Genomic DNA, 13,816 nt, shown 5'->3' on the forward strand with positions numbered 1-13,816 from the left:
TTAAAAAAAAAATTGTAAAAGTGACTGGGCGCCACGTGGCGCATAACCCCTGAATGTGGAGAGTTATGACTACAGCCTGTTTTTGTACAAAACCATAACTCTGACTGGGCGCTACATGGCGCATAACCCCTGGATGTAAAACTTTTTGACTACACATGGTCTAAGAATTAAAAAAAAACAAATAAACAAAGTTATAGAGGCTTTATGACTACATTTATTTTTTATAAAAAGCCATAACTCTGACTGGGCGCCACATAACACATAACACCCAGGATGAGGCTTTATGACTAATCATGGTCTTAGTTTTTGTTTTCTCCCCATCTTTTTTTGTTGGGTTTGGTGTAGCTGGCTCCCCCACTTGCGATTTGTTATGTTTTTTTGGTTGATGAATGTTTCAATTGATAAGATAAAAAAAGTGTACAACTTTTTAAAAGTTAAAAAACATATACAAAATATACATTTGTCGGGAAGTCTTTTAGAAACTTTTAAATCCTGTCTCTAAAGCTTAAACAAGACTCATAAATGCTTTTTAAGCTTGAACTTAACTCATTCTCTTTTATAGATTTATTATTTCATTTATTATTTATCAACTTCTATAACTATTTATATACATATTTGTAACTATGCTTTTATATGTAACACAATGCATATATAAGTAATTATTTTATCATGTTTTATATAAATAACTATTATAATGTGAACATACATTTAATTCTTCAAAAAACTTAAATAATTAACGACCTAACTTAAGTTTACAAGTCTACTCAAACTTCACAGGACCTAGAAGGGACGCCGGGCGCCACTCTCCGCCACCTCACCCAACTTTAACCTTCAAAACCACATCTCTTTGGTGCCACTTTTTCTGCTCGTCATGTTAGTAACTCCCAAGAGAGCTCTAAAAGGTGGGTTCACCCCATTCCTACTACCCAACTAACTAACTAACCCTCCTAATATATCTTAGAACTTAGACAATCTCCAACGCATGCGTTAAATTATGCTTTTAGTAGTCCTTAACCATTGGATAATCTTGTCTTTAACAACTAAAAGCTCTTTCACAAGGGCTTTGGTTTTTGTTTTTTTTAATGTGAGGCGGGCCCAAAGCAAAAAATACAAGTTTTAGATAAATGTGGGTATTGAGTACGTGACGAGGTAAGGATATTTGGGTTGGACATGAAATTGAGTTTTTTAAGGATTTATAAAAAAAATATTATATGACAGATGACTTTAGAATTAAGAGCGCCTAAGGGCTAATGTTTTCATAATCGAATCGAATAGTAAACCAGTCGAGCTATTGAATCACATGTTCACCGGTTGGGCTACCGGCTCACCTGCTCGTAGCATTTAGAAATAGTCTTGGATTCATGATTTAGATAAAAATATATGCAATTGGTCTGCTGGCACAATAACATGAAGGTGATGGTTAATACGTATGATCCTTGGGGTATTAGATTCGAAACCTGACTCAAGAGGGTTTTTTCACAGTAGTGAGTTTTCTCCTTGATGGTGTTCTTGAGTGAGTCAGACATACACCGTCAAAATCATTATGCCTGGAACGTCAAATTCAACATGGACGGTTGACGACTGACGATTGATATCCCGTCTCAAAACAACTCACTCGTGTATTAATGGTGAATCCAAACGCTATTAATAATAAAAAAAAAAGATAAAAATCTATTGAAACAAGTAAATCCAGAAAATGACCATTTTACCCACCACACCATTAATACACAAACTATATACACACACTCTCTCTTCTTCAACTAACCCCACTCTTTCTGCAAGTCTTTTTAACCCAGTAATTTCAGTACAATCAAAACCACCATAAATTCCCACCAATTAATACCCACAACCACCACACACTCACTAGTCTCATCATCTTTCATCTTAATGTTATTACTCCGAACAACTTAATAATAATAATAATAACAAATAATGGGATGTGTGCTCTGTAAAAGAGCCACAACCACAACTACCCCACCAAAACCCACATCAAATGGTGAACAATCTTCAGCTAAGCATAACGTCGAACACTTGGTGTGTGACAAACTCCGCCAGTCAATTCCGGCGAATGATCTCCGGAGACTTAAACCGGCGTATAGTTTGAAGACGAATCAAGGGTGGCCCACGTGGCTGTGTGATGTCGCCGGTGATGCTATTAAAGATTGGACGCCAAGGCGGGCTAGTACGTTCGAGAAAATTGACAAGGTTCGGTTTGGTTTGGTCCGGTTTTGAGATGAAATTGAACTAAAAACTGAAACTTCGGTTTTTGAATTTTTGAATTTTTTTAAAAACCTCTTGGTTTCGGTTTTGTTGGTTTTTTCATTTGAGCTTAAAAATGTTGGGTTGGAAAAGAATTTGGGTCAAAATTATTTTGTTAATTATCGGACCCTACCATAGCATTGCTATTGGTGAGATATACTTGGTGGGATATACTGAGTAGTACGATATTATTTTGTTAATTAATTAATAAATAATTGATTATTCTATATTTGGGTAAAAAAATATTTATGTTACATATTTATTAAATTATATAACTTACTTCAAATAAAAAAGGTAAAATCTATAAATTCAGTTCGGTTTCATCAGTTTTTGAAATTTTGAAAAATGTTTGGTTTTGGTTCAATTTTTTTCGATTTCGGTTTTGGTTTCTATTTTTTAGTTTGACCTTAAAAATTTTGGGTCGGAAAAATAATTGGCCCAAAATAATTAATATGGGCCTAAGCTACTTTGCTAATTAATAAATAATTAATTATTATATATTTGGGCTAAAATATTATTTTAATATGCATGTTTGTTTTATTAAATTCGTATAAATTACTTAAAATGAAAATTGACAAGGTTAGTTTTAAGATTGTATTTAGTATTTAATACTTGAAGTTTTACGGGTGTGCACGGTTCGGTGTGGGTGAAAAAAACCGAAACCCCGGGATTCGAATTTTTGAAATCCGTTATGTTTCTGTTTCGGTTTTTTTTGTGTTCAGTTTCCGTTTTTTCAGTTTTACTAATTGAGCTTAAAAATTTTGGGCCGAAAAAGTATTTGGCCTAAAGTAATGAGTTTGGGTCTAAATTATTATGTTAATTAATAAATAATTGATTATTAATTTATTATACATTTGGGTCAAAAATATCTGCTTTACATATTTATTAAATTCATTCTTATAAATGGCTTAAAATTAAAAAAAGAAAATGAAAAGCTGTAAATTGGATTTAGTTCGGTTTATTCAGTTTTTATTACATGCAAAACCAATACTGATCCGTGAGTTCGGTTTTTACAAAAACATAAAACTTTGGTTTTTACAAAAAACATGAAACCAAACCGTCAGTTTTTGTTTCGGTTCGGTTTTTTCAGTTTTGAATCAAGTTTTTTTTTATTCATGGGGATCGGTTTCAGGCCCATATTTTGTTTCCTGTTCATTAAATTATTAGACCGAATCAGTGTTGTAAAAATCGCTGGTCGCTAGTCGGGCGGTGGAGTGGGGACTAACGATTATCCGCGGATTAATCGGAATTTATCAGGACTAACCAGGATAATCTGGACTAATAAATGATTAATCGCACCTAGTCGGGATTTCTACAACACTGAACCTAATTAGCCTCGGCTATGTAATTGTAATCTTGCACTTTAACTAATAAAGAGAAACCCGAGTTGCAGCCATGGACGTAAACCACGTTATATTATCGTGTTCTGTATTTTCCACGCGGGATTCGTTTGCGCTAGTGTGTAACATTATGATTGTTTAATTTGGTGTTTATAGATTGGGCAAGGGACATATAGCAATGTATATAAAGCTAGGGATTTGATTACAGGAAAAATAGTTGCTTTAAAGAAAGTTCGGTTTGATAATTTAGAGCCCGAAAGTGTTAAGTTCATGGCTAGAGAGATTCTTATACTAAAGAAGCTAAACCATCCCAATATTATCAAGCTTGAAGGATTGGTTACATCAAGAATGTCTTGTAGTCTTTACCTCGTGTTCGAGTATATGGAACATGATCTTTCTGGTCTTGCAGCCGTTCAAGGTGTCAAATTTACCGAGCCACAGGTGCTTTTCAAAACTCAAACCTAGTTTTATAATTATGTATTATGATACATTCAATTATTTGATTAAGATAGATATGGACTTAAATTTAGTTTAATAATATTGTTTGCTATTAATGTTGATGTCATTGATTATTTGATTATTGTGATACAGTTGTTGCATTTGTCTTATTATTGCTGGCATGTATGGTTGTACCTGTCTCATGGTTTTGTTTATTGTGTTTTCTCACATTGTTGTTTTCTGGTTTTGTCCATTAGATAGTATCCATAAATATGTTTTTATTGTTTTTTTTAATGGTTGTAATGGCTAAGAATACCGTCGAATCTTCTGTTTTGTGTCGTTTATGTCTTAAATTCGTCGATGTTGACTATGAAAAGTAATGATTAAAAATATTGGTACCACGCGATTAAGAAATTCGCTTGGTTTTAGACAATTGTGAAAAACTATGAATTTGTAATGAAATCAAGAATATACTTGTATAAGGATTGAAGTTTTCATCATGTAATGAAGTGATGATAAAGGCTAAACTTTTTGTTGTCTAGTGAATAAATAAAGGGGGATAATTGTCAATTAGTAGAACTAAAGGGTCTTAATTGTAATGGTCAACTAACTTATCAAAGCTAGTTGATATAGTTTAACTTAACCGCCTGGTTCGTTAATTTAGTTAAACGAACATATATCTATGTTCTGAACGTTCGTTTTTAAGATTCGTTTACATTCATATATGTTCGTCAGCTTAAGTTTGTTCGTTTACGTTTCACTAATATATTCATTTAATATTGGCCCGTTACAACTTAGTATAGTTTTAATATGTTTTTAGGCCCAACCGCCCACACACTGTTCTTCACGTTAATTTAACTAATTTTAGCTTAGTTATGTACGTTCGTCCATGTTAAGTTATGTTCTTTCGTTTACCTTCGTTAACCATTTGGTCGTCATATTGTTAACGAACGAACATATACGAACACGTTAATTTTCTTAACGAACGAACACGGACTAGTAAACCATGTTCGCTTAATTGTTCGTGTTCGATCGTTTGTTCAGTTAAAGTTAAACGAACGAACACAAACATTCTCCGTTCGTGTTCGTTCGGTTTCCTTATTAGCAAGTAAAATTTCAACCTTTTCATACTCATTAATGATCCAGATGGTTAAGTACAGGGTTGTCACTTTTACCCGAAACCCGACTCGAGAAAACACGTATCCGAACCCGAACTAACCCGACCCGAAGAACCCGAACTAGAGAAAAGACTAACCCGAACCCGAACCGAAGTAATTCGGGTTGGTTCTCGGGTTTGATTTATAAGTTTCGGGTCAACCCGAATAACCCGAATAAATTTTTAGTTTTGAAATTAAATATATTTTTAGGTATAATAGGCTTAGTCTTAGCCACTAACGTTATCAGAATTTGGTCATAATCGATGTTGTCATTACAACTATTATAGATCTATTGTTTATTGCTAATTTATGTTTTTAGTTTATTACTAATAGCAACCGTTATCGAACAACCAAATCACGCCTGATAGAAGACTTATGGTTCAAGTTAGCTATACTCTTCTTTTGAATTGTTTTATCAAGTTATGCTGGTTTATTATTTGATTATTTGCTTACGAGCAAAGAATAATATGTTGTTTTAATTTTAGCATTTTTTTGTTTTTTGGTTTGTTTTCTAGGATACTCGAAACCCGATTAACCCAACCCGAAAAAACCCGAACCCGAATTACCCGAACCCGAAAAACCCATGAGAGATTCGGGTTGGGTTTCGGGTCAAGATTTAAAACTTTGAAACCCGAAAAACCCGAAATCCGAAAAACGAACCCGAAGAACACCCCTATACTTAACTTTGATAAGAATGTCAACTAACTTTGATAAGTTAGTTGACCTTTACAATTATGACCCTCTAAGTTCCACTAATTGACAATTTACCTCCTCTAGTTTTCCACTACATTACATTTTCACTACACAAATAATCTACTTTTAACTTCCATGATATATAATATCATTAAACATTTGTTTTATATATGTTGTAAATATTCCTAGTTTTTTCCATGTCTGAAATAATAATAATCACGAGTGCAGGTTAAGTGCTACATAAAACAACTACTTTCCGGGCTTGAGCATTGTCACGAGAACGGTGTGTTGCACCGTGACATTAAGGGCTCAAATTTACTGATCGACAATGATGGAATCCTAAAGATAGCTGATTTTGGGTTGGCTTCTTTTTTTAATCCACAACAAAAGCAACCGATGACTAGTCGTGTTGTTACCCTCTGGTACCGACCCCCTGAGCTACTTCTCGGTGCCACTTATTATGGTGTCGGTGTTGACCTGTGGAGTGCTGGCTGCATTTTGGCTGAGCTTCTTGCTGGGAAGCCAATATTGCCCGGACGAACAGAGGTAAAAATACAAAAAAATCTTATAGTTTGAAATTTTATTACATTATTAATTAGATTAAAAGAATCTTGAGAAAGGTTCAATTTTTGTACCTTTCTTATCTCTTCCATACTTGCTAGTTTTCGATTTATATTGATATTAAAACAAGCATATGTTGAATAACATTGCCATAAAGTGATACATGTGAAAAGGACATATAGGTGGCAATTTTGACCCATTTATAAATGCGTCGATTTGGGCTGTGCTTTATCTTAAACGGGTCAAATAAAGAAATAGCTCAAAGATGTACATGTCAAATTGGGGTGTATAAAGCTCGAGGCCGGCTCGGTGTGACTCGTTTATAAATAATAGTTTACTTATTAGTTATTCATTTTATCATATTTATATTTGTATTTTAATAAATGTTATTATATAAATATATACAAATATGTTAAATTAAGTATAAGCCCGTTTTGTCTCGCGAGCCAACTCTAGCTTGATAACCGAAGCTCCGGCTCGTGCTTGTTTATTAAACAAGCTTATCTCTAGGCTTGAGCTCGTTTAAGCTTTTAGCGAGCTGATCTCGAGTTGAAAGCCACCCATAGCATATTGTTAATGCATGCATGATACAACCTTCTAAATTGTTTTATCAAGTATAGATTAGTAGTGTACAAAATGATAAAGAAAAACGGTTAAAAAGGTGTTTGTGGGTCCAAGCCAGACCACCTGCGCTGAAATGAACCGTTTTAGGGTGACCCGTGCTAAAATGAAATATTTTTAACTTTAGGTTGAACAACTGCACAAGATATTTAAATTATGTGGTTCTCCATCAGAGGAATATTGGAAAAGACACCGCTTACCAAACGCTACTCTTTTCAAGCCACAGCATCCGTACAAACGTTGTTTAGCGGAAACATTTAAAGATTTTCCACCTTCTTCCTTACCTTTACTAGAAACTCTCCTTGCAATTGATCCTAAAGACCGCGGCTCTGCCACATCAGCCCTTAACAGCAATGTGAGTAACATCCCACGTTCGCATTACTTACAAATGGTTCGATTTACGTATGGAATCCATTGAAATCTTACTTTTCTTTTTGTGCAGTTTTTTACCACCGAACCTTACGCGTGTGAACCATCAGAATTACCAAAATACCCTCCCAGCAAAGAAATAGATGTCAAATTGAGGGAGGAAGAAGCTAGAAGGTGGTTATTATTATGTTGTATATTTGTTAACTTTACAAAATGTTTTCCAGTTACAGTTTTTTATTTATTTATTCACAGGCAAAGAGGTTTAAGTGGTAAATCTCAAGCTATTGATGGAAATAGAAGAACAAGACCCCGTGAACGGGTTAGCCGTGCGGTTCCAGCTCCAGAAGCCAATGCAGAGATCCAATCAAACTTAGATGTAAGTGAAACTCTTTATTTTCTAGTATTAATCACAAATGCTTGTAATTTTTTATGATTTTAGTTGACAGCTGAAAACCAAGTGGACATATAATGATATAATTAGAAATCCAAAGTTAAGTTTAATGTAAAAAACATCTCATTTGAATTTAGGACATTGACATTTGATAGTATTAAAATTTAGTGCTGGGAATTAAAATCTAGGTTAAAATGCAAGTTGAAAAAATATTTGCATGATAATGTCATATACTTTAGTGCTGTAAATTTACCCGTTTTCGATCGAATTTTGAGCCCGACCTCCTTTTTTTCGCTCGGCAGTGTAAATTTATCCCTTGTCAGCCGAAAATTTTAATACATGGTATAGATTCACCTGTTTCTGACTGAAATTTGAGCCCGCCCCCCTCTAGTCTATGAATTTTTTTATACATATTGAGTCCGGCCCCCTCGACGTGTATGTCCAAGCTTCGCCACTGCTTTGGAAACCAATATAAAAAATAATTAATTAAACGGATGGTCCTGTGGTTTGGTCATTGCAACTTTAGTCCTCAAGTTTAAATATTATGGATTTAGACCGATTGTTTGTCAAAACGTAACAACAATGGTCCCTGGATTGGATGGGCATGAATGACCAAGATACCATATGTAAAGGGTATCTTGGTAATTCTTGCGCTTAACGGAAAAAGTTAATGCCCATCCAATCTACTCATTAGGGACCATTGCTGTTACGTTTTGACAAACAGTTGGTCTAAACATGTAATTTTCTTTTATCTTAGAGGACTAAAATTGCAATATATATTTTTTAATAGTGTAACTAGTTGCATTAAAAATATTGCCATCACAATAATAATGTAAGTTTAAATTTTTGAATAAAAACGATTTAGGAGGTTGTATGCATGTCAAGTAGACTTTTGACAACTTTCGACTCGTTTGACTTTGACCCGTTTCTCTTTCTAGCTATTTTGATTTTCCCTTTGGTTTATTCTGTTTCGTAATAATATTATGACGCAATTTCTTGATTTTGATCTCCAGAGAAGAAGGGCAGTAACCGAAGCAACCGCCAAAAGCAAGAGTGAGAAATTTCCACCACCCCATCAAGACGCAGCTCTCGGGTACCCAACACATAACGGTAGGCTCACATCTTTCACAGCAAACGATGACAACTCATTCGGGTCATCTATTTTCGAGTCAAAGTCTTCAAGATCAGTCAAAGAACCGGGGACCATGGGCGGATCTTCAAGGAGAAAAAAGAGCAAACGAGAACCGTCACGCAAGTTCATTCGATCCTTCCTTCCGACGTCGGTGAGTCTATCAATGGACTTTGGGTTCAAAAGCAAAGAAGCTGTTTCAGAGGTATATGAAAGCAGAAGGTAGATAAGTTATAAGTAAGCTATTAGGAGATGTGTAATTTTGGTTTTAAATTACTGTTTTTGGTTGGGTCATTTTAAATGTTGTATTTTCCAACACAAAAGGGGAAAAGCTAATGGACTCTTGTTCATAATTTGCAAAATGCAATTTCACTTCTCTTGTACAGTTTTGGGAAAGTATTATTGCCATATAGGAAGGTATAACACATTGGAAAACAAACATACATAATATAATCTTAATAGAAACTTTCGAAGACGTTAAACTTTTTCGAGTTTAATGCGTGAAATTTGTATTTGTTTATAATGGCTTCGCCACAACACGTGCGCTCTTAAATTCTAGTTGTCAACAGGGAAACAAGTGAAGCAACACCTAACTTTAGATGTAGGGTTGTCACTTTTACCCGAAACCCAACCCGAGAAAACATGTACCCGAACCCGAACTAACCCGAACCCGAGAAAAGACTAACCCGAACCCGAACCGAAGTAATTTGGGTTGGTTCTCGGGTTTGATTTATAAGTTTTGGGTCAACCCTAATAACCCGAATAAACTTTTAGTTTTGAAATTAATATATATTTAGGTATAATACGCTTGGTTTTAGCCACTAAAGTTATCAAAATCTAGTCATAATCGATTGTTGTCAGTACAACTATTATAGATCGATTGTTTATTGTTAATTTATGTTTTCCGTTTATTACTAATAGCAACCGTAATCGAACAGCTAAATCACGCCCGATTGAAAGCGATTATGGTTCGAGTTAGTTTTACTCTTCTTTTGGATTGTTTATCAAGTTATGTTGATTTATTATTTGATTATTTGCTTACGAGTAAAGAATAATATGTTATTTTAATTTTAGCATTGTAGTTTTTAAATTTTGTTTTTTGTTTTGTTTTCTAGGATATTCGAAACCCGATTATCCCAACCCGAACCCGAATTACCTGAACCCGAAAAAACTCGTGAGAGATTCGGGTTGGGTTTCGGGTTAAGTTTAAAACTTTGAAACCCGAAGAACCCAACCCGAAAAACCCGAAACCCGAAAAATGAACCCGAAGAACATCCCTATTTAGATGTAATGAATTGGGCTAGATAACTTTTGTATGTATATTCTTTTAATACAAGAACATACTTAAATACAAAAGTAAATTCACAAGATCAAAATATCAAAATAAATTCAAACTTTTCTTTAAAAGATTGGATTCTGTAACACAATTTCATTTGAAACGGCTTCGAGTAAAACCGGCATCACTTGCTTAGTCACTTGTTCGACTACAAAAGAACAATATCATCTAAATCAAGACATCAACGAACGAACTTTCTCCCTTTCTTAGAACCCGATAAAATCATTTTGTTCATGATTTTTAATCCATCATATCATTTTCAAAAATTTTATTACCGGCCATCGAAGCTTTTGAATGTTTAATGCGCATTTGATATATCTAACAAACATAAAAAATGCAATAATACCCGGAAAAAAAAGAAGAAGAGAGATTTAATTTTAGTAGACGTACAATATATTAAAATAAAAAGATATTGTATATAGTTTATAGTAAAGGTTTGGATACTTTAAATCTCATCCCAAAATATTTATATTAATTGATTAATAATGAGAGAAAAAAATGGTAAATCATAATCTATTTGATACAATAATAATAGACTCAAATCAATTCTTTCATTAATCGGTGAGTATAATAAGAGTGTGTTACTAAACGTACCCCTCCTCCCTTCATTTTAAACATACACACTCCCTCAAATTTTACATTAAGACAATTTAAATCTTTATGTTTATTCTTTGTCATTTTGTCATCTTTTATCATTATTAATTAAAAAAAGTTTTTTTATTATTATTTAAAGAGTGTTTCTTTTCCTTTAATCTTTCTTTTTTATATTATAAAACATTTTTTTTGTTTTTTAAATAACAAAAAAGTTGTTTATGTAAAAAACATTTTTTAAAATTAAAAAGAATAAAAACATTTTTTTTTTCTACAAGTGTTTTAATACTTTTAGGGTCTGTTTTTCTTTTATATAATTTTTAAAGATAACTTACTTTAAGAAAGAAACACATTTTTTTCATCATTAAAACAGATTAAACAATATACGACTTGAAAAATAAGTTGGTTCTTTTCTCATGTGACATTAATTTCATGATTTCAAACATATCAAAAAATATTTAAATGATAATTTTGTCGGGTGTGAGACATATGATAATATAAATATATACAAAACGTTTTATCGTTTTTATAAAGACGTTATATCATTATTCTTTAAATACATTTTATAATGATAATAATTATTATTATTATTACAAAGAACAATAAACACAAAAAAGAGAAAATAAAAAACAACAAAAAATAAATTTTATAGTATTTCATTTGATAAATAACTAAAAATATTAGAGGGTAGTAATATGTCATATAAAATCATTGAAGGAAATGAAAGTCTAGAGGAGAGGGTATAACAAGTACACGCGGGGGGAGGGGGGTGTACGTTTAACTTAACCCGTATAATAAATAACTAAACGAGGAGCTCAAACATTTTAGGATAAGATTCACAATATACAAATTTCAAACCTATTATAAACACAATATCTTCTAACTATATATAACTAAATATATATTATTGAATGAAGATTCTTAGTCACTTAACACAGAGTTTTGGTCTTCTTCCTCACCATGTATGTCATCTGTAACATATTATTATTTATCATAAATCATAATGCCATTGATTATTAATTATGTTCATGACCTGTACTGTGGTGTAACATACTAACAGTTTTTATACGTATAGATTTTGTGTTTCTTCATCTATAATGGCGTCCGCGGCCAAGGCTCACGTGGAGGAGATACGGCGGAAGAAGTTTTCGATAGGCGGAGAAGCGAATCCGTTGACGGAGGATCTTCATTAGGCTGTGAATAATCTGTCCGCTGAGCTTTACGCAAAAGATGTTCATTTCCTCATGGAACTAATTCAGGTAGTTGTTTATTTATTAACTGTCATGTTATTATTTGCTTTTATCGTACAAGCAAATGGTTTACGGAAAACTAACTAGAGAAAACTTTTTGTTCGTGTTCATTTATTAAGAAAATGAATATGTTGGTGAAATGTATACGAACACAAATTTGGCTAACCAAGAATAGTAGTTGTGTTGGTGGCATTCATATTTACATATATGTTAAGCACATGTACTCGTATATATATTTGTTTTGTAGATAACAATTTTGCTTAAATCTGTATGATGATAAGATTAAAGTAAGAGTATTAAAACCTTTGGGAAAAGATCCAATACAATAATGCTTAACGTACATTACGTACGCGAATCTATTTTTTCACGAATCGATCCATGAAATCACATCCAAAAATCTCGGAATCGTCAATTGGTCCTTCGGAAAAAACAGTTTTGGATGGTTAATCAATCAATTTTTCACTTTTTTTCACGAAGACCGTTTTTGAGCGTTTAAGTTTAATGAGCATTTTTTGAGTGTTTTAGGTTTTTGCCTTTGAGTGTCTCGCGTACCTACCGTACGTTAAGATATTAGCGTTCAGTAACTGCACCCTAAAACCTTTAATGAACAAATATAAAATGAATACATGCATTATCAAATGTTCACGATCACAACTGAACAAACATGGCTCTGTTCATGTTCATTCATTTAGGTTAGTTGAACGAAATTCCTTGTTCATTTATTAGAAAAACGAACATAAACGCCAAATAGTTCACGAACAATTAGCCTAATGTTACTTGTTAATTTAATTGTAAAATGATTATATGATGTTGAAATAATAAACCTAATTTGGGGGATGATGACTGATGGATATCAACTTTAAGGTGTTTTTTGGTTGAATTATTGTTTACAGAATGCGGAGGATAACGAGTATCCAGAAGGAGTGGATCCAACACTGGAGTTTTTGATTACGTCAAAGGACATAACGAAGACCGGAGCTCCAGCAACTTTGTTGGTTTTCAACAATGAAAAAGGGTTTTCACGTAAAAACATTGATTCTGTTTGTAGCGTGGGACGATCTACCAAGAAAGGGCTTCGTAAGCGTGGTTATATTGGCGAGAAAGGTTTGTGTCTAATTATTTATTTTTCATTGTTTATTCATTATTTCTCCATGGGCACATAGAGTTAAAATAAGTAAATAACATGTTAGACATGACACGATTACATGTGGTGTTAAATTGTGCCGAAACGCCTAGATTGTGTTTACTTAACGTAGTTTGACATGACTATGCATATTTTTAGTCAAGTTCGGTTGCAAATAAATATACTCTCTTTGTGTATGTTTATGTAGGAATACGTGATTTGGTTGGGTTTTGGGTTAATCGGGTTAGGAATAGTCAGGTCGGTGACTCCAGTGGCGAAGCTTGGACTGAGGCACCGGGGGCCGAGCTTAATATGTATACAAAATTTCATAAACGAGGGGGGGGCTCAAATTTTTTACTGAAAAAGGCTAAACTTACACTATGTATAAAAATTTCCAGCCGAAAACGGGTAAATTTACACTACTGCGCACAAAAACAGGGGAGCCGGGACCACCCGGGCCTCAATGAAACTTCGCCAATGGGTGACTCGATGGGTTACCAGAGCGGTTTGGGTAACCTGAATAAGCCAAACTTCAGTTTTTTTCTTTTATATCAACTT

General features: G+C 33.5%; 1 protein-coding gene across 1 annotated transcript; it reads left to right on the forward strand.

Annotated features, from left to right (window-relative positions):
* The first annotated feature begins 1,843 nt into the window (after positions 1-1,843).
* LOC143575275 (putative serine/threonine-protein kinase At1g54610) lies at positions 1,844-9,331 on the forward strand. The gene is made up of 7 exons (XM_077059692.1): positions 1,844-2,205; positions 3,756-4,040; positions 6,116-6,433; positions 7,197-7,424; positions 7,512-7,612; positions 7,691-7,814; positions 8,843-9,331. Exons 1-7 carry the CDS (start codon positions 1,933-1,935, stop codon positions 9,182-9,184), a joined length of 1,671 nt encoding a protein of 556 aa, XP_076915807.1. The 5' UTR covers positions 1,844-1,932; the 3' UTR covers positions 9,185-9,331.
* Positions 9,332-13,816: the final 4,485 nt, after the last annotated feature.

The sequence above is a fragment of the Bidens hawaiensis genome, unplaced genomic scaffold, assembly GCF_021521415.1.
Source record: "Bidens hawaiensis isolate Kalapana, Puna unplaced genomic scaffold, B.hawaiensis_p1.1 tig00027332_1, whole genome shotgun sequence".
Taxonomy (NCBI): Eukaryota; Viridiplantae; Streptophyta; class Magnoliopsida; order Asterales; family Asteraceae; genus Bidens; species Bidens hawaiensis.

What these genes read in the sequence shown, in the direction of transcription:
- LOC143575275 (XM_077059692.1), top strand. Translation starts at nt 1,933, where the DNA reads ATGGGATGTGTGCTCTGTAAAAGAGCCACAACCACAACTACCCCACCA. An exon ending in AGGGAGGAAGAAGCTAGAAG is followed by an intron (nt 7,613 to 7,690) that starts GTGGTTATTATT and finishes ATTTATTCACAG; the next exon opens with GCAAAGAGGTTTAAGTGGTA. An exon ending in AGATCCAATCAAACTTAGAT is followed by an intron (nt 7,815 to 8,842) that starts GTAAGTGAAACT and finishes TTTGATCTCCAG; the next exon opens with AGAAGAAGGGCAGTAACCGA.